Genomic DNA, 18,853 nt, shown 5'->3' with positions numbered 1-18,853 from the left:
CCTCTTCTTTGTCCAATGCTTGTATTATATTCCCATATTACCTTTCCTTGATAAATATGACTAGTAAGATTATTTTGGCGTAACATTCCTGACATAAAGTTCACTAAGATACCTTTAGAGTCAAATCATGTACAGATTAATGTTTTCAAAGCATAATAAAAATGTAAACAAATTTAATCTATGTGTGTGTTCAGGTGTGTTTTTTAAAAACCTAAACAAAGTATCTGGTTTACTTCATAACAGAAAAACCCCTCAAAGTAATGCACTGCCTTTCTTTTTCTTTATAAATGTACTTTTCCCATTTATGTCTTACCATTACTGTTACTGATTGGAAAGTGCAGCATTTCATTTAATATATAATATATGATGAAATTTTGTTTAAAAAAAGTCAATAGGATAGTTAATTATGATTATTCATTCTTAAAGAAAAAAATGAAAAATCTAGGTCAAGATATAGCTCTGAAATTTGAATGTATGCTTTTGTTATGTAAATGTCACACAAGGTTCATAGCCATCAGGTATTTTCATTTCAGACATGACTGCCTATAGGGGAATTACTGAATTACTTTTGAGACACCTAGAGTACTACTTCTGACAAAAATCAGTATTAGCCTTCTCGGCTTCACAACTAAACCTGGGATACTAAAAATAGAAAGAGCTTTTGTAAGCTTAAGAGGCCAGGAAGACTTTGTAATAGTCAAGATTTTGAAGAATTTTGATTTAGAAGATTCTTCATAGTTAAAAAAAAAAAAAAAAGGGGGGGGGCTCAGTGATTAAATACACATGGAAACAGAACTGCTGTTTCTAGGCCACTGGGAAAAGTAAACCCTCTCAAGACAACTTAAAATTTCGTATGAAAATAAACTCGATATAAAAATTTATTCACAAGATCACAACTGTTTACTAACCACTAGTATATGTCAGACACTTTGCCAAAGAGTCGTCAAAGAAATGGTGCCTTTTGGAACCACATGTAGTTTTGCAAAGTGGGAACATACTTTGTGGGTGAGGCATGGGCTGTAGTGACGAAAGGACATAAAAGTATGGAGAAGTACTTACGACCCAGATCAAGGCATGGAGGACCTTTAATTTTATCCTTTTGGCACTAAAAGCCACTGAAAATTTTTAAGAGAAACATGATTATGTTTTTCACTTAGTAAGATCACTCTGAACACAGAGTAGGTCCTGGATTGAAGAGAATAATGACTTGGCAGGGATTCAGGTTTTGATCAGGTGAGAGATGATTAAGTGGAAAACAAGCTTCATCAAGAGGCAGTAGTTTCTAGGATATGTTATTGCAATTATGTAAATACACGATTGTGCACTGGGAAAATTTCACTGTAAATCTATTAGTTCAATAAACTTAAAAAATATACTGTTCTAGAGGGTCACTAGAAATTCAGGAAAGCATATTTTCAGAGAAAGATGAAGGATATAATATTTCATTAGAGAAAATTATATTCTCTTAAATATAAAATTAAACTTCTCCCCTAACCTACACAAATGGGTATTTACACACATTTATGGGTAACATTAATGTCTGCTACTGCTTTAACATTAAAAATCAAAAGAAACCTACAGAGTTATTCTTTTCTGTTATTCAATTTGGGCATATAAAATGCGAACTCTTGACATTTGTTTCCCTTTAAACTGTTAAGCCCATTATTGAAACATGGGAAGAAGAAAAAAATATCCACTTACCATACTTAACATTTTGGCATATCCCCTTTTCTATTTTCCATTTTTGTTTCCAAGATATTACATACGCATACTTCAAAAAAAAATTTCACATACGAAACTGTACTTAAGTCTCTTAAAAAAAAAGTCTAAATTTGTACTGTATTATTCAGAATAACTCATTTCTTAGAAATAATAAATTCCTTGGATATTCTTTTTTATAAGGATAGCATGCATTCTAATTTGTTTAATTGTTGATATTTAAACACTGCATGTGTTTTGAAAATGCAGAGAGATAAAGCTGAAATATAGGGTAACTTCCTTTGTAACAATCAATGAATATTTCTGTGGAATTCCTCTCAACTCAGGAGTAAAAACGAGGGGCTCACTCCCAAATATTTTCTACTTCTGTGCCTCTAACTTCAGATCACTGTATGTATGGTTTAGTATGACAGCTTTTGCTCTGGTGGTTTCTGTGTTATAGTTTTTTTTCTTTAACTGACATACTCTTCTTTCCTAACCACTTTTACTCTGCTTCTGATAGCTTTAGAGGTAAGATTTATTGATACTTAATGTTGAGGGGAGAAGAGCAGGGAGATGGAAGATAATGCAAAAATACTGTACATTTTTATAATTTATCCATTGATATCAATGGATCTTGTATAGAAACTGGACATAATTAGTACAAAATTGACAGTTAAACCTTAGAGTTATTCTTATTTCTGAGATACTGTACATTGCTGGAAAAAGAAAAATTAGGTAACAAAGTATTTTAGATACACTTTAGGATCATTAGTCAACACATACATTTGCTTTTGATACAATACCTTGTGAAGTTTCACAGTGCTTTTCAATTTCAGAGAGAGTCCCAATCAAATTATCATCTTCTATCACATTTAAATAAAACAAAATATTGCAGGAAAAGAAAATACTTTCAAGAAACAAAAAGAATCAAAAACTTAAATCTGAACAGGGAGCTGAATAAACGTCACAACAAAGAACTTTTGAGGTAGATTTAAAGAGACTTTGTTGTACAAAATCCACATTACATCCTGCCTGCCTGTATCATCACTGTCACCTACTTGTGGGTCTCCTATTGTCAGCATTGACCCAAACTAAAAACAAGTATCTATCAATTCAATCAAAGTTAAAGTTCCCATCACAAAAGAAAACTTTCCAAATAATCTAGAGATAATGGGAAAGGACTAAAGCAATTTTGTTTACCCAGACTACATGCCTGATTTCTAACAGGACCCATGTGTTTTTTAAGACTTACTGGATATATTTACACAAAGTTGAAAGGTGGGAAAACCAGTAATGTTCACGAAAGTATATGACAGTAACATCATGTTTAGACATTTAGAAATCAAATCATGTTTATCTCATTTTAGCCAATACTACTCATGCCATTTTTACAATGGCTACACACAGAAGATGCGTTTCTTTGTGTGTGTACTAACAAATCAAATTGGGTATAATTAAAGCAGCTAAATTAAGGCTGTGATGCTCAAACTTAACATGCATCAGAACTGCCTGGAAGGCCTGTTCAAAGACTGCTAGCCTCACTCCAGAGCTTCTGACTTATAAGGCCTGCATTTCTAATCAGTTCTCAGGTGATGCAGACAGATGCTGCAGGTCCAAGGACCACACTTTCTGCACTGCTGAATTATGCTCAGTTAGTGCAAACCAATAATTTTTATTATCAAAGATTAACTATTTACTACTTAGAAGCAGCAATGGGGACAATTATAATTCTTATGACAGGTTGTTGCTCCTGAAATACAGCTTCTCTGTTTAAGTGGCTTTGTGCTTTGTATATTATATTAGCAGTGGGTAAGAAAAATGGTGAGAATTTGTGTAAAGAATTGAATAAAACTGATAACAGAAAAAACTCGAGCAAAATCTAGATATAAAATAATCAATTTGTTTGGTGAAGTTTAGATTTACACAGCTATGCCTTAATATCTAGTTTTAAATCTTTATGATTTAAATTCTTATAGAAAAAATAAATTGATTGCAAGCACAAAACCCCTTTTATTGAATCAGTTGCTTTTAAAACAAATTTTCTTAGGAATGCAAGTATCAATTCACAGTAGAAAGGACTGCATCGTATTTTGCCTTCAACTATTTATATTGGTCAGTAGTTTATACATTTAATGCATTCTTAACAGTGCTAACCAAGGTTAAAATTCTCTCCAGATAATACACAATGTGAAAGAGAAAAGGAAAATGTGGCTAGTTTGATAATGCCAGGTATGTTTCCAAAAAACCAAAATGTTTAATGTTAAATTCTTCACTAGCCCATTAAAAAAAAAAGCCTCAGCCTGATCATATTTTGGATGCTAACTTTCCCATGTAATCGATGATAATCACTTACCTACTGTTGGAGTATTGGCAGCACTTAATGAAGCAGAAGACGAGATAGAGGAAGAACTTTCTGCCCGGGCTAATGGAGCAGCAGGAGGTGGGCTGGTACTAGACGTTACAGGTGGGCTGAATGGCCTGGGCTTAAGAACAAAATATTATGTACCAAAATGCTAAAACAATTCCCCTCTTCTCAGAAAAGATTCTGAAGTATCAAGTAAGATTAATTTTAACATACTAAACCAAATTTATTGTGTTTCTTACAACCCACAGAGATGCCATATGTCAGTCATTTTCAAGAATTTATTAAAAGCTGAAAAGGCTATTTTAAAATAATGCTGTTTAGAGAATCTTGGTATGTAAAATATTTTCTGTATTTCAAGAAGTATGCTTAAGACACATTCTCAGAAGTTAAACAATATGAAGGCTTCTCATATACACTGCAAAACTGCTTCCCTTTTGGGTTACTCACTTTACTGCCTATTAAAAAATATTCCTCTGGATTCTTGCCAGCAATAAATGGATGAGCCTTAGGAGAAGGAAAAAAATAAAATTTTAAAACTTGTAGCTAATTTAATAGATAAAAATAAAATTGGCATTTCCCTTTTATGAATTGTCTATATTAGCTTTGTCTTACTGAGTCTGGGGACGTCTTAGTATTTATTACCCAAGCTTTCACTAACCCTTTTCTTTATTTAATGTAAATATTTTCTTCCTAAATGTTGCTTGCCCCTTACTTTCGGCGTTTACACATCTGTCCACATTTTCTTTCATAATTCCTTGTTAATGCTTCCTCATTGAGAAAGTTCACCCCATTCAGAGGTTTGAGAACATCTTAATTCTACTATCTTCCTATTTTCTAGTTAAAAATTACAACAAATATACAAAATATGATTCCAATCCATTTATCTTTTACTTTGGTGAATGGATTTTTTTCCTTCCAAATTCCTAATTGTTCCTGTAATGTGTTAGCAACACTTCCTGAGTTATTTCACTTTTTAAAATACGGACTATTGAGCTTAATTAAAAATAACCTTTTCCTGTTTATAAAAGTATTAAGTGAATGCAATATTTATTTAGTGCCTAATATGTGTCATGTCATGGGTACTAGATACAAAGCAGTGAACAGAAAAACATAGTTTCTGTCCCCAGTTATCTGAGGAACAAGAAAAACAAAAGGCAAAAACAAACCAAAAAGACTCCATAAGAAGCATTCACACATTAAAATTATTCAACTCTACATTGCATGAATATAAATGTATAGATATGTACTTTTATAAAAATCAGATTATACTGCCCAAAGTGCTTTATAATTAGTAAACCCCACACCCCCCAAATCAACTATTTTTAAAATATAGCTCCAGAGAATGGCCTTTTGATGACTCATTATGTACAGTAGGTTGGAAAAATATAGCAAGGTATACAAATGTGGCTGCAGATGTATACAGATGGAGGTAGTGCAGTACATGAGGCCAAATACTAAATTCAACAGCTGATCTGACTTAAAAGTTTGTAAAAATTTTATCTACTGTTGGGGCTGTTTCTCCTGTGGCAGCATGGCCTCATGGCCGGTATCAAGTGGTTGCACTTTACGATTCATAATTACAAAGTGCATTTCATAATTTTTTAGGAAAAAACAAAAACAGCTCTTCTCTCAAGTGGTTTTCTCTTACTTTCAAATGGCGCTGTCCAGTACAGTAACCACTAACACTTGTGGCTAGTTCAAACTTGAGCTGTATAAAATACACAGTGGATTCTGAAGACTTTGCATATACACAAAAAGAATACAAACTCCCAATTTTTATATTGATATGTTAAAATACGTTTAATATACTGAGTAAAATTATTAATTTTACTGTTTCTACTTTTTTTAATGTGGGTACTAGAAAATTTTAAAGTATATGCTGCTTCTATTTCTATTGGACAGCACTACTTTAGAATACTACTTCTTAAACATTAACATGCATCAGAGTCACTCTGAGGGCTTGTTAAAACACAAATGCTGGGCCACTCTCTAGAATTTGATTTGTCTGAGGTAGGGCAAAGAAACTGCGTTTCTGCCAAGTTCCCAGGTGATGCTAATGCTGCTGGTCTGGGGAACACACTTTGAGAACCACTGCTCTAGAATAATAAGGATTTCTCTGTAGAGGTGTAGGGAGAGTGTGGTTATAGACCCTTTGCGCATGGAGTGAAAGGTATGAGCCTTCTCTCCAAAAAATACACATACAAGCATGCAAGGAAGAGTACTCCAATATAGCTGGAGAGAATTCGAATCAGCCCTACCTTTTTGGTGGGCACTACAACAGTAATCATTAAGAGTCTTAAAAATGTGTATACCATTTAGTTCATGAATTTTACTTTTAAAACTTTTACTAAGGAAATAGTGTCTGCAAAGAAACAAAAATATTCACTAAGGCATTGTTTATAATGAAGTCCTGGAAATAAACTAAATGTCAAATAATCAGATTTCTAAAAACTTTCAAAAATTTAATGCTGATAACAGGGTAGAAGATACAGCATTTATGCTCTGCAGCCACTTCAAATGATGTTCCCTGAAGCCCTCAGAGGGTGGTTTCTAAAAGGCTCTCAAGGCTTGGGTAGGGAGTAAAGTATGATGTGAAAAAATTATAAAAGTCCCATTTTTACTTAATTAGACTTACAACTTGAGACTATTTGACAAAGGATTCTACCACTTTAAAGAAGTCTGAAAATTATGGAATAATTTGATATAGAAAAACATTCCCCAAATATTTTCAAGTGAAGATTAAAAAATACATAAGGTATGACCTTTTATTTAAAAATATATACCATTCATGGTAACTAACTTTTATGAGCACTGTACTTGACAATGCTTTAAGTGTTTTACATATATTCACTCATTTAAGTCTCAAAACAGCCTATTATCATACTCATTTACCCATAAGGAAACTGAGACTCTAAACTTGTCTAATGGTGCTAGGGTAATTAGTGTCTAACAAGCCTGTGCTTTTAATAACTACATTTTACCAACTCTGGATAAATACTTACACATTAAAAAAAAATAATGAAAGGATATGTATAAAAATGTTAACAGTGGTCATTATTGGATGGTGAAATATATAGAAGGAATTTTTGTTTTCTGTTTTCTCTATTTTCAAAATTTTACAACATGATCACACACTGATTTTGTAATCAGGAAAAAACACATTAAGATGTAGTAATTTTTAATGCTGTAACCAGAAACTGACATACTGTAACTGGCTATACTTCAAAAAAAAATGTAGTAATTTTCATATTACTTAAATAATAACCATCTCCTTGGGAGCTTGTACTGAGTTTTCATTTTCCTTCCACTAAGCCGGCTTGGATAGAAGATCAAAGAAAGATGTCACTGTTTCAACACTTGGTGCTCTTAGCTTTCTCATTTATTTATGAAACATTTCCTATCCTGAACCATGTGACAAGCGTGATGTAAAGTATTAACACATTAGTAAAGTATTAAGCATATAAAATTGGCTAAGGCTCTAGTGAGGGGAGCACACACACACAAAAGTAGTCCTCCCTTGGTATCCAGAGTATCTGCATATAACCTTTAGGAAGCACATTCTCCAGAGTACTTTGAATCATCTCTAAATTACTTATAATACCTAAGACAATGTAAATTCTATGTAAATAGTTGTACATGCAATGTAAATGCTATGTAAATAGTTGCTGTTGTGTGGCAAATTTGTTTTGCTTTTTGGAAATTTCTGGAGTTCCCCCCCCCCAAATAATTTGAATCCATGGATGCAGAACTCACAGATACTGAGGTCGACTGTGGGTCAACTGTGTATACAAGGTGATATACACACTAAAAGAAGCATAAGCAAAGTATATGGGTGTAAGGAAGAGAATGACTAAATCCAACAGGAGAGGAGTACTAATCAAAGAGGGCTTCACCTAGGTGGTGATATCTAGCAGGGTCTTAAAGAGAGCAGTTTCCTACATAAAAACTGAGGGGCATGTCAGATAGAAGCAGCACAATAAGAAGACATGGATGCATAAAACAGCATGTGTTTAGGGAAAAGTGGAAAGTTTCGAGTGGCTGGAACCTAGGCTGCAAAGAGGAGAAAGCTGGACAGTTTGGTAATGCAGATTGCTGAGGTAACTTTATCAAGAGCCTTGTACATTCACTTAAAACGTTCAACCACATGGATTGTGGAGTACCACTGGAGATGTATATCGGGAAAAAGATTAGGCCTGACATTTAGAAATTTAATTGTGGCAATTAAACTGGCAAGTAAAAGATGAAGCAAAGCAGAATAGACTGAAGGAGAGAAGACTGGCTTGAGAGAGTCTGACTCTGAGTAGAACTAATATATTTTCATTATCTGACAACTTTTAAAAACCAATGCCTTTTTTTTTTTTAAGCAATATGCACTTTTACAAGCCAGTTAAGTGATATGAACTGCAGATTCCTTATGTATAAAATAAAGATGGACTAGATGCCTACCAGGACTCCCCTGGCAGTGTACTTCTAAGGCCTAAGAACGGGCTACCTGCGTACTTGACTTCAATATTGGAATTTAAGTAGAATTATATGAAAATTGCTATTTAATTATGAAACAATGGATACTGAATTGTATTTTTTATCTTTTATCAACTTTCTCAGGAGAGCTCTTTGTTCCTGAACAATGGTTTTGCTCCACAGGTATGAACACTAAGATAATATGGGGAAGTAAAGAAAGTATTAGCTGGGATAACTTTTCTGTAGTTTGAGAAGCATATAGAAAAATATCATTTGTACATTTGCATTTTAAATCAAAACAGTTATAATTAAAAAAAAAAAACAACACCTGAGTACATACTATTTCATTAATCCCACTGAGTTTGCCTGAAGTAAGCTTTGGTCTGGAAGCAGGCCTTGGAGGTGGGACAATGGTGCCTATAGAAAGAGGAGTTGTGGGCCTGGCTGGTGGGTGGAAAGAGAGAATTTGAAGAAAATCATTAGTATGCAGCAATCCTTACATAAAAACATTCTATTATAGAACGACTAGGTTTCAAAGCTCATTTTTTTCAGGGTTTTTTTTTTTTTTAACATTTTTTATTGATTTATTTTTTACAATGTGTCAAATTCCAGTGTTCAGCACAATTTTTCAGTTATTCATGGACATATACACACTCATTGTCACATTTTTTTCTCTAGGGTTTTTTTTTTTTAATATAACTATAGCTATTTATTGAAATGCTGCGAATCTATCAAATACACTTTTTTCAAAGCTACCAATAATATTCCTGAAAAAAATCATTAAATTCTCAGTTAAACTGACATACATACTATAAATTATATTCCTGTTTCAATTATTTATGCACATAAAAATTAAATCTAATAAATTAGCTGGTGAAAATAAACCAGTTTAGGGTCTAAGATCTTTAGTTTATTGCTAATACTTCTAACTTTATAGTTATGCAAGACCAAGCCTGTGAAGCAACATCTTCAGAATAACATGAGCTCTAAATAAAACATTACCTTAATTAAATCTGAAATCTCACTTTTAAGTTGAACCACACTGTACCATTTTTTGGTGACAATCAAAAATACCTCATTGGTTTACCAAAAAAAATTTCCCCAAATCACTAAAATTAATTTTTGGTAAATACAGAAAATCGTACCTTAAGTTTTCCTAAATCCTATATAAATTTAGTGTTCAATATTTTAACACCATTTTCAAACTTTACAATTTTATAAATCAGAAATACTAACCTCAGTATTCCTAATTAAAAATAACTCAGCATGGTAGAAACTAATGAAATTCAAGTATACATCAAAAGTCACAAATGTATTAGCATAATCAAAGCAAGTGTGAAGAATGGAAGCAAATACATTTAAACCAGCTTTAATTTCTTAAAATGACCTTCAAATCCTTTTGGACCATTCTAAAAGATGGGGCTATAATTCAGATTGAAGACTATAATATGGATGGGAAGAAATGTATTTCAATAAGCTCTGTAAGTTTACAGATGTGCAAAGTTAAAAATATATGAATAGGCCTAAGCATGTACATGACGAAGCAAATAGGAAAGCTGAGAACAGTAAGCTTGGGCAGCAGTGGAGGAGTGGAGGCATGAAAGGAAAGGGCATGGAGGTGACAGGAGAAGACATAAAAAAAACAGTCACACGCAGAAGTGAAGGTAAATGTATGGGGGTAAGGAATCATTTAGAAAGCAGATCATATGAAGAGCGAAAGGATGCAAGCACAGTTGAGACTGCTTGAAGAAAACATCAAAAAGCTGATAAGAAATCAAGCTTAGATCCTTCTTCCAGTCAGCACCAGTTCTTTCATGCTGCACCCCTGCTTTAAGCTGTACATTGGAAGAAATGTGCACTAACCTGAGGACCATAACACTTCTCTGAGCCATGACGTATTTCCTTTGAAGATATGTTCACTATCAATGAAACCAGCACTGACCAATACTCAATTTATTTCAAGCTTGTGATAGAGTTTAACATAGTAGAGACATTCACTCCTGAAGCTTCATTAATGATCATGTGGCCTGTCCAAATGGCATTTAGATTGACTCAAATCAAGCCTGGTTGAAGTTCAGCTCCTTCAAATAATCAGAATTTGCTTTTTGAAAAAAGCTAATACAGTATCTATTAACATCACTGTTTACAAATGAATCTATTAATTGTAAGTTAATAATAAATTTATAAATTATAAATCTATCTCTGTATGCCAATTAGGTACTGCTTTTAGGAGCCTCTGAAAGAGATTATTACAATTGATTACAGGCTTAAGTATCTTAATTGTGTTTTGTGGTGGTGGTGCGGGTGGTGGAGCTCACTTCTAAAAAATGTCTATTAGATACAGTATTTCAAGAAATAGGAAGTGACTTGTAAAGTTTAAAAACATAGGCAATAAGAGCTAATCTACATCTGCCTTCTGACATTACCTAAGGGGAAGGGACAAAGCATGTTTCCTGTAGCATTCTTCACCTGAACAAAGGTACAGACTAATCTAGAATCCAGAAGTAATGATAATGCAGAAGAGAAATTAGCAGCATTGTTAGCTGCTTCTGTTAGTAGTTTTTCAGGATATGTAATAGTATGGCAAAGGCCACTTTGATCCTCAGAGATGCAGCTGTTAGAAGATCTGTCATCCAAAGCATCAAGGAACCCAAAGGTATTTTCAACTTTATAGTGCAATCTCTGGAAAGCCTTATAAGTGCCACTGGAGTCAGTAATTTTAGCAAGTTCATCAGTAAAGGAAATCCACTGACTACAACCATGAAGCAAAAGGAAACTTTTGCTGGCTGGTGGTGGTGTTACAGCAGGATAACATAGAGGGTTGATGGAACAGTCTGGTAATGGGTTTTCTAGACCTAAAATCTGACCTGGTTTCAAGTAAAGATTCAATTGTTACACACCCAGACAAGTCAGTTTGGGAGAGAAAAGTAAAGCTGTATTCTGTTCACTGAGGTCAATAGAAGAAGAGGAAAGCAATTGAAAACAAGAAGTAACAGAAAAATTCTAGAAATAAAATGTAAATCTATATAGCCAAGTAATTCTTATTTCAGATTAATGTTACTTTAATACTCAAAGCTAGAAAAATTTAATACATGGAAAAGAGCTTGAAACCCAACTTTATATTAACCAAGGAAGATAAATAGGAGAAATAAGAAACTTAAAATATAGATGAGTAATATTTAAGGTCCAAAAATATATAAAGCCAGTATTATTCCTGTTTCCCAGAGGAGTAAAAGGTAATGTTAACAGTAAAAGTCTAAAAAGATATGACAAGGTATCAGTGATAGTGCTGTATACATGCGTTACTCGACAAAGTGCCTGTCTGGCTAGTAATAAAAGTTGAAACTGTTAGGAAGTAAGAGGAATTAATCAGTTTTGGAGTTAATATATAAAACTAGCCTAATATTTTTCAAAAGATAATCCTGTGGGGTTTTTACAGAACTCAGGTGCTCAATTAATCCACGGGTAGAGGAGAGATGGTCCATACTAGCACTTTATCAAAAAGGAAGTAGATGTGACATATTTACATTAAATTACATATAAATATTTTATTATATATAAATTTATTTATATGTAAATGATACATAATGTTTATTTATGTATCTACATGGTGGAAGAAGCAACTGAAACTACTTCTATACCAAGCTCTAAGTATGCTTTTTAAACATATAACATTTATCAGTTATTAACTAGAATTATTTTCTTCGAGACTGCTTTAGCTGAGATGGTGTCACTAATGAATTAAGATTCTTAAAGAGACAGAAGAGAGTAGGGAATAATCTGACAAACCACACCTTGCGAAAATGTGAAAATGGGTACCTGTGTAGATAATGTTAAGATGGGAGAGATGCACTGCAAAGAGGTGAAAGAAAATTTAAGACAAAATACCTATTTCACAATTTCACTTAGAACCAGTCTTATAAAACATCATAATGTATTCATAAGTTTTTATCAATAATTATATTCTGCTCAAGTGAAGACATAATCATAATTACTGCATAGCAGAATGTCTTTTCAACATCACTAACATTCTTTGAAGGGAAAAATAATTTTACATTATTTTTCAGAATAAATAGGAAGGTTTTAAAAGGCATACCAAAATAAATTTTAAAACACACAAAAGGTTAATTTTTTATCATTTCCTACCTACTAAACATCAAATGACAACTGAATGAAAATGTATTATTTTCTACCTGAGGTTGAAAGTGATATGGGCAAAACATTCTTTAGACAGGGAGCAAGAAAAGGGCATGTTTTTGAAAAGAATGAGACTGTGCTGAAGGAAATAGCAAAAAACAAAGGGTGTTATGAAGAAATTTCTATATAACTAAAAACTCTGTGATAACAAAGTGAAAGTTCTTATTAAAGATTTAAAAAATAAGTCATAAAAGAATATTAACAAAATTAAAAAACACTGCTTAGGACTCCTTTCAATCTAAAAACAAAAACACTATTCTGACATTTTCACTAAACAAAAAAGAGATGTTATTACAACTTCAGTTTTTCTTGTACAATTATTTTACTTACAAAATCTATTAGTAAGATTAGTTTCCTAAAACAAAATAGTAACAAAGCCCCACTGAGAGAGGCTATAATGCCACTTCAGAATATGTTCAATTATCTAGTGACTGTTTCTTGCTGTTTTACAAGTTTAGGTGCACATCACCTAATACTTTCTCTTCAAAATTCCCAATTGTTTCAGGGTAAGGTTGCCTAAAATCCATTTATAATTTCTTTTTAAAACATTTAGTTTCTAAACAGTCCAATTTTAAATATTAGTATTTATGTTATTATTTTGTTAATCTGCCAGTGTGTGATAAATAGAACAAAGACTTTAGAATCAGTAAGACCCAGGTTTGAGTCCATGCTTCATTTCCTAGTTATATGAAGTTCCTGGTCATCTCTGAGCTTTATTATTTTTCATCTATATAATAGAGACAATAAGAAGGATTCCATATAGCAGTTAATGAGGTGAAATCAAACAGAATGTGCAGATTTCAGCAGAGATGTAGCAGGAACTCCATCAATTCAAGTTCTCTTCCCACCATTCCAGCACTCCCTTAACCCCAACTGGCATTTCTGAAATCCCAGGGAAGGCTGAAGATCAACTTAAACTGATTTTATTTTCTCATTTTAAATAAGCAGTTTTATTAAACATGTTTTGATTCTTGACAGATGGGATTTTAATATTTTGAAGAAAAGAGAAATTTAATATATTCTTGCCAAAAACAACAACTAAAATTCATTCACCAAGTTCTTTCACGCATTTCTTGGGAAGTGCTAAAATCTTTCTGGAGAGCAGTTTGGCAATAAGCATCAATGGGCCTACTTTATGATTCATAAATCTTGCATTGGTAAATTATTATAAGGATATGAGAATGCACAAAATTTATTATATCCACAGATGTTCATAATACTAGAAAATCAGATGCAACTTGAGTGTCCATCAAGATAGGACTGATTAGATTAATGTATACATGCAGTTGAATAATGTTAAGAATTATTATTTGGGCACTGATATATAAATGATACCTAGAAATAAATATATAATATATAAATGAAAAAAAGTTGGTGTTTGATAAATTTTCATTCTTAAAGCCATGGTGTCTTTAAGGTATGTTAACAAAAACAGTGTAAAATCACTCTGATCTGGCAATATGATAGAGGACAAGTTAAAAAATTTTTGATCATTAAGTACAACATACAAGTAATGAATAAATGAATTAGAAAAAAGTAACTACTGCATTCCTTTACAGTTAAAAAAAAAAAAAGTACATATATATATATTTACCTGATGATGATGAAGTTAGTGAAGCTGAAGAAGATGAATCAAGAGATGGTCCAAACAGGGGGTCCCAAGCAAGTAAATCACTGTTCCCTTTACTGCCATAACATTATAAAAGTAGATTTTACGCAAACGAGTATTTTATTAGTACAAAATCTAGTCACTTATTTTTATTTCATAGAAAAATTATAACAGCTCAGTATATATGATTAAAGAGTAAGATATTCTGCCAATTGACTATGTGAAGAAATTTAATTAGCAGATTTCATAAACTGGTATTTATTAACTGCTATAAGCAAACCTACAATAACATTATGTGAGGTTGGTAAGGGAGAGTAGAGACGATTAATCCCCACTGATTAAATCTTGTCATATTCTAACAATCTTAGGGGGCCTCAGAATGGAAATAATTTCAGCTTTACAAATGAAAAGCAGCACCGAGTCTAAATGACCTGCCTATCTATGGCAGCATAGCTAATTAATTCTACAGTAGTGTCAGGTCTGCTCATTCACATCTAGCATCCAGTCTTGGACAGAAAATTTCTTAAGTGATAGAAAATCAGGTAGAAATTTTAAAAGGCCATACTTACTTTCATAGGTGAAGAAAAAGGGTAAAAAAATTTTTTAAAGTACTTTTTAAGTACAAAATGGTGGCTTAAGCCCCATCTATATAAACTTCAAAGGTCTGATCACTGCAGTAGATCGTGCATAGGTGGGGTTTTTCCCTAGGCAATCCACTACCTGGCCCACTAAGTCGGTCTAGCAAAACGTCTGGGTCATTTATGCCTTTTTATGAGCGGTTACCAAAACCATGGACAAAATTAAGAGTATCAGCACTCTAGTTTCAAAAACAACATGTATAACCAAAGATTTTCTTCCACTGACTTCATGGAATCCACTGGACCCAGTTACTCTCAGGATTCAACTTCTGGCTCTTTAGTTTGTATTTAATACAGACTTTTATATAAATGTTTCTCTTTTTCATATTAGTCACAGCCCTTTTAAGATGCCTAATCTCTAGGATCTTGAGCATGTGATCTTTGCTACCACTTCTTTTTTTTAAATCCAGCTTTACTGAGATTTGACTGACAAATAAAAATTGTATATATTTACAGCATAAAAGAACATTAATCCCCATTTTAAAAAAATTAATGTATCAATCTGCCATTATTTAAAATATTTTTCAAAAATCATAGAAAACAGGCCCACTATAATGCAAACATTACAGTTATCTAAGAAACATATATCTAGTATTTCAGCATGCACCCACATGGAAGCACAGTCATATGATAACACCTAGAATCACAACTGCATAAGTGATTCTTCAAAACAAAGTCTTAAAACACTAAACTTCTCTTTAAAAATGACAAATCAAATGAATACCACCACTCTGCTCAGTTAGTGCCTAGCTTCAAAAGTTTCAATCTTAAACTATCCCTCTAATTAAGTCTATTTTTACTCATACAAAAAACATGAAAAGAAAGTAGTCTTATTGGTAAATACAGAAGTGAAAAAGGACCCATGCAACACTGGCTTTATACACACACACATTTTTTTTTTTTTAAGAAGAGCTTGCAACATGTCTTCTAGACCTCTCTTTTTTCAACTAAGTTGAGATTCTTCTTCATTTTGAGGGTCATAAAGTATACAGTTTATTTTATAAGGTCACAAACAAAACTGAAGGAAAACAAAATTTCCATGAGAATAACTAATTAGTTGAAATACAGATGTGTATGAATTTCGGGTACCATCATTTATTCAGAAGTATTGAGGACATCAAGGCCAAAATAGGTGAATGGATTTTTTGTTAATTATCATAAAAAGAAATATTATCAAATGAGAAATAATTTAAAACATCTAAAAACTCCACATTATGTTTCACAGCTTAGGAAAAAGGATGATTAAAAACACTACTGGAATTAAAGCTGCAGAGATAATAAAACTCTCTAGAAAAAAAGGACAAAAGAAAATTTTTAATATTTAAATTTTAAAAATTAAATTGCAGTGGGCAGGGACACAGGATTTTTAGGGCAGTGAAATTATTCTGTATGATACTATAATGCTGGATACATGTCATTAACTATTTGTCAAAACTTATAGGTTATACAACACCAAGAGTGAACACTAATCTAAACCTTGGACTTAACGGTGATAATGATGTGTCAATGTAGGTTCATCAGTTTTGACAAATGTGCTATTCTGGTGGGTGATTCTAACAGTGTAGGAGGGGTTTGGTGTATGTGGAGGGAAAGTGTATATGCAAAAATCTCCATACCTTCCACTCAAATTAGCTGTGAACCTAAAATTGCTCTAAAAAATAGTCTATTAAAAAATTTTTTTTAATGTGGAACTTACTCATTGGATGCAGCAGATGGCTTCGATTTTGTTAATTCTTCATCTGATCAAAAAATTGAAATATTATGAAAAAAATAATCTGAGTAATAAAAATATTTTAATATGGAGAGAAATACTACACATATAGTAGTCCATGAACAATTTAAAAAATATGGCATTAATAACATATATATATAATTTAAACAATTACAAAGAAAAGGAACATGTCTTTAATAAGTTTTCTACCATGCTTAAGAATATTTAGCTGAATTTCTGCTAAATTTTTATTTCTTCTAATAGCTTTAGTAAGAAATGACTTAAATCAACTAAACCATCATATTCATTAAACTGCTGTGAAAAATATATGGGCTGCAATAAAATTAGAACAAATGTTTAAATTCTTACATACTACTTAAGAATTTTAACTGAAGAATCATGAAGGTATTTTTCAAGTTCTAATGATATTATTAGTGATTATTTTATTGGCCAAAAGTAGTTATTAACTCTTGAAACACATCCTATTTTGAAAAATAAAATTTTTACAACAACTTAGTCTATTTTGCTACCTTTTGCATTTCTAATATGAATCAAAAGCAACTGGTACACAGGGCAACAGCATCAGTAATGCAATAGTCCTGTTGGTTCATAAGCAATTTTCCCTCCACCTTAATGTTTTGCATCACCAAGCAATGGCTAATATATCAACATGGGTAACTGCAACAAACTATGAGGAATACCACAGTGTGTACACTGATACTCATTCATACCACATTCCTTCATTTGACTCAGTTTGGTTGGTTATTTTGCCTCAAAGTGCTTATTGTGTTCTCCATCTTTGAGTTTTTCCCTCATCGTCATAACTCAGTAGCCTTCCTTTATACTCATTTTCCTCACATACCTTATTATCAAGCTACTTACCACTTATTTTTAAAAATAAAATCCTACTTTTAGTTTGATATTTGTTATGAGTTTAACGGGTCTTTGTAATTGTGCTAGAATTTTCATTGGGACTGATGTTATAGTTCTGGGTCATGAGGAAGTTATGCCAGTTAAACAGTTTAATACATGGCTACATTTTCCAGAAATCAGCAGAGCCAAAGAGTAGCTTCTGAATAAGCATGTTAAAGTTTAAGGTATGTCTCAACACTAAAAAAAAATAATATAGATAAGTTGTCTTCTGTTGTAAAATAAGTATCCTTCTAGTCTGTCATTAAGGCTCATGATGAGAAAAGACGATTTCTACAACTGTATATGTTAGGCTACAAGCTTAGCACATTGCCTGATAAACTTTAATAGACTTAAAATAACCAATTTAAACATCAGACTTACTAGATGAATTCCGATTCATCTGCACCTAAAACAGAAATGTAAAAATAAGTGCCATTAAACAAATAATTTGGTAATAAAATATCTGGTAAAATGTCAATACTGAGAACTAATTTTAAGTTATTTTTAATATATCTGCTCAATTGTAAACTGTATTTACATAAAAAGATTACAGAAAATACTTTCAGTAGTTTTTTGTCTTATAATTTAAAAAATACATATACCTTTAACATTCAACAAAAAGTTTCAAAATACTAATTATCTATATAGCAAGATACCATGGCTTGCTAATTTAAAAACACAAATATTGTGAAAATCAATGTTCAAACATAATGATTTTTTTTAAAGTTAATAGGTAAAAACATAAAATCTTGCACTTACTGGGCTGTGTCTCTAGCAGTAGTACATAGAAAGGAAAAGAAAAAATAGTGTTAAAAAATAAGAAAAGAAAAAGTGTTCATTTTATAATTTAAAATATCACATTTCCCTAGTCATCCGTCTATTCCCTTCTGAAACATACCTAAAATCTATACACCTAACAACACATAAATACACTTTTGGAGGGAAAAGAACTTAAGCTAGATAAACAAACTGGGAATAAAATTGTGAGATCCTCTTTCAAACCCAATTTAAGTATTACATTTTTTATTATTATTTATCTTCTGAGTACAAAATTATGTTTACTGTTTTTTTGAAAATAGAGAAGAGCACAAACGATCAATTATCTCACTACCCAAGATGGATGTTTAACATTTTGATGTATATTTCCTCCAGGCTTTTATTTATTTACGTATGTATTTTAAACTAGTTATGCTCTTACACAAAAAAATTTTAATGGATTCACAACTTCCTACTTCATATATATATACACCATAATTTAA

The 18,853-nt window shown here is 32.1% G+C and overlaps 1 protein-coding gene and 1 long non-coding RNA gene across 7 annotated transcripts in view; one reads left to right on the top strand and one right to left on the bottom strand.

Annotated features, from left to right (window-relative positions):
* FCHO2 (FCH and mu domain containing endocytic adaptor 2) overlaps window positions 1-18,853 on the bottom strand; it is a 110,394-nt gene that overhangs the window by 18,177 nt on the left and 73,364 nt on the right. For 4 of the 6 annotated variants that reach the window (XM_032474098.1, XM_032474103.1, XM_032474116.1 and 1 more), the window contains 7 exons: window positions 18,354-18,365; window positions 17,976-18,000; window positions 16,668-16,710; window positions 14,319-14,410; window positions 8,868-8,971; window positions 4,514-4,570; window positions 4,055-4,184 (listed from right to left, as the gene is read on the bottom strand). In XM_032474098.1, the coding sequence (XP_032329989.1) occupies window positions 4,055-4,184; window positions 4,514-4,570; window positions 8,868-8,971; window positions 14,319-14,410; window positions 16,668-16,710; window positions 17,976-18,000; window positions 18,354-18,365 (463 nt within the window). The remainder of the gene's footprint in view (window positions 1-4,054; window positions 4,185-4,513; window positions 4,571-8,867; window positions 8,972-14,318; window positions 14,411-16,667; window positions 16,711-17,975; window positions 18,001-18,353; window positions 18,366-18,853) is intronic. The other 2 variants (XM_032474108.1, XM_032474133.1) reach the window with 1 other exon arrangement.
* On the top strand, window positions 2,061-18,684 carry LOC116661605. Its single transcript, XR_004317554.1, has 3 exons — window positions 2,061-2,143; window positions 15,011-15,016; window positions 18,674-18,684. It is a non-coding gene; the product is annotated as an uncharacterized LOC116661605 (long non-coding RNA).

Source organism: Camelus ferus, chromosome 3 (assembly GCF_009834535.1).
Source record: "Camelus ferus isolate YT-003-E chromosome 3, BCGSAC_Cfer_1.0, whole genome shotgun sequence".
Lineage (NCBI taxonomy): Eukaryota > Metazoa > Chordata > Mammalia > Artiodactyla > Camelidae > Camelus > Camelus ferus.
The sequence above is the reverse complement of the archived record's forward strand: the minus strand, read 5'-3'. Positions and strand labels throughout refer to the sequence as shown.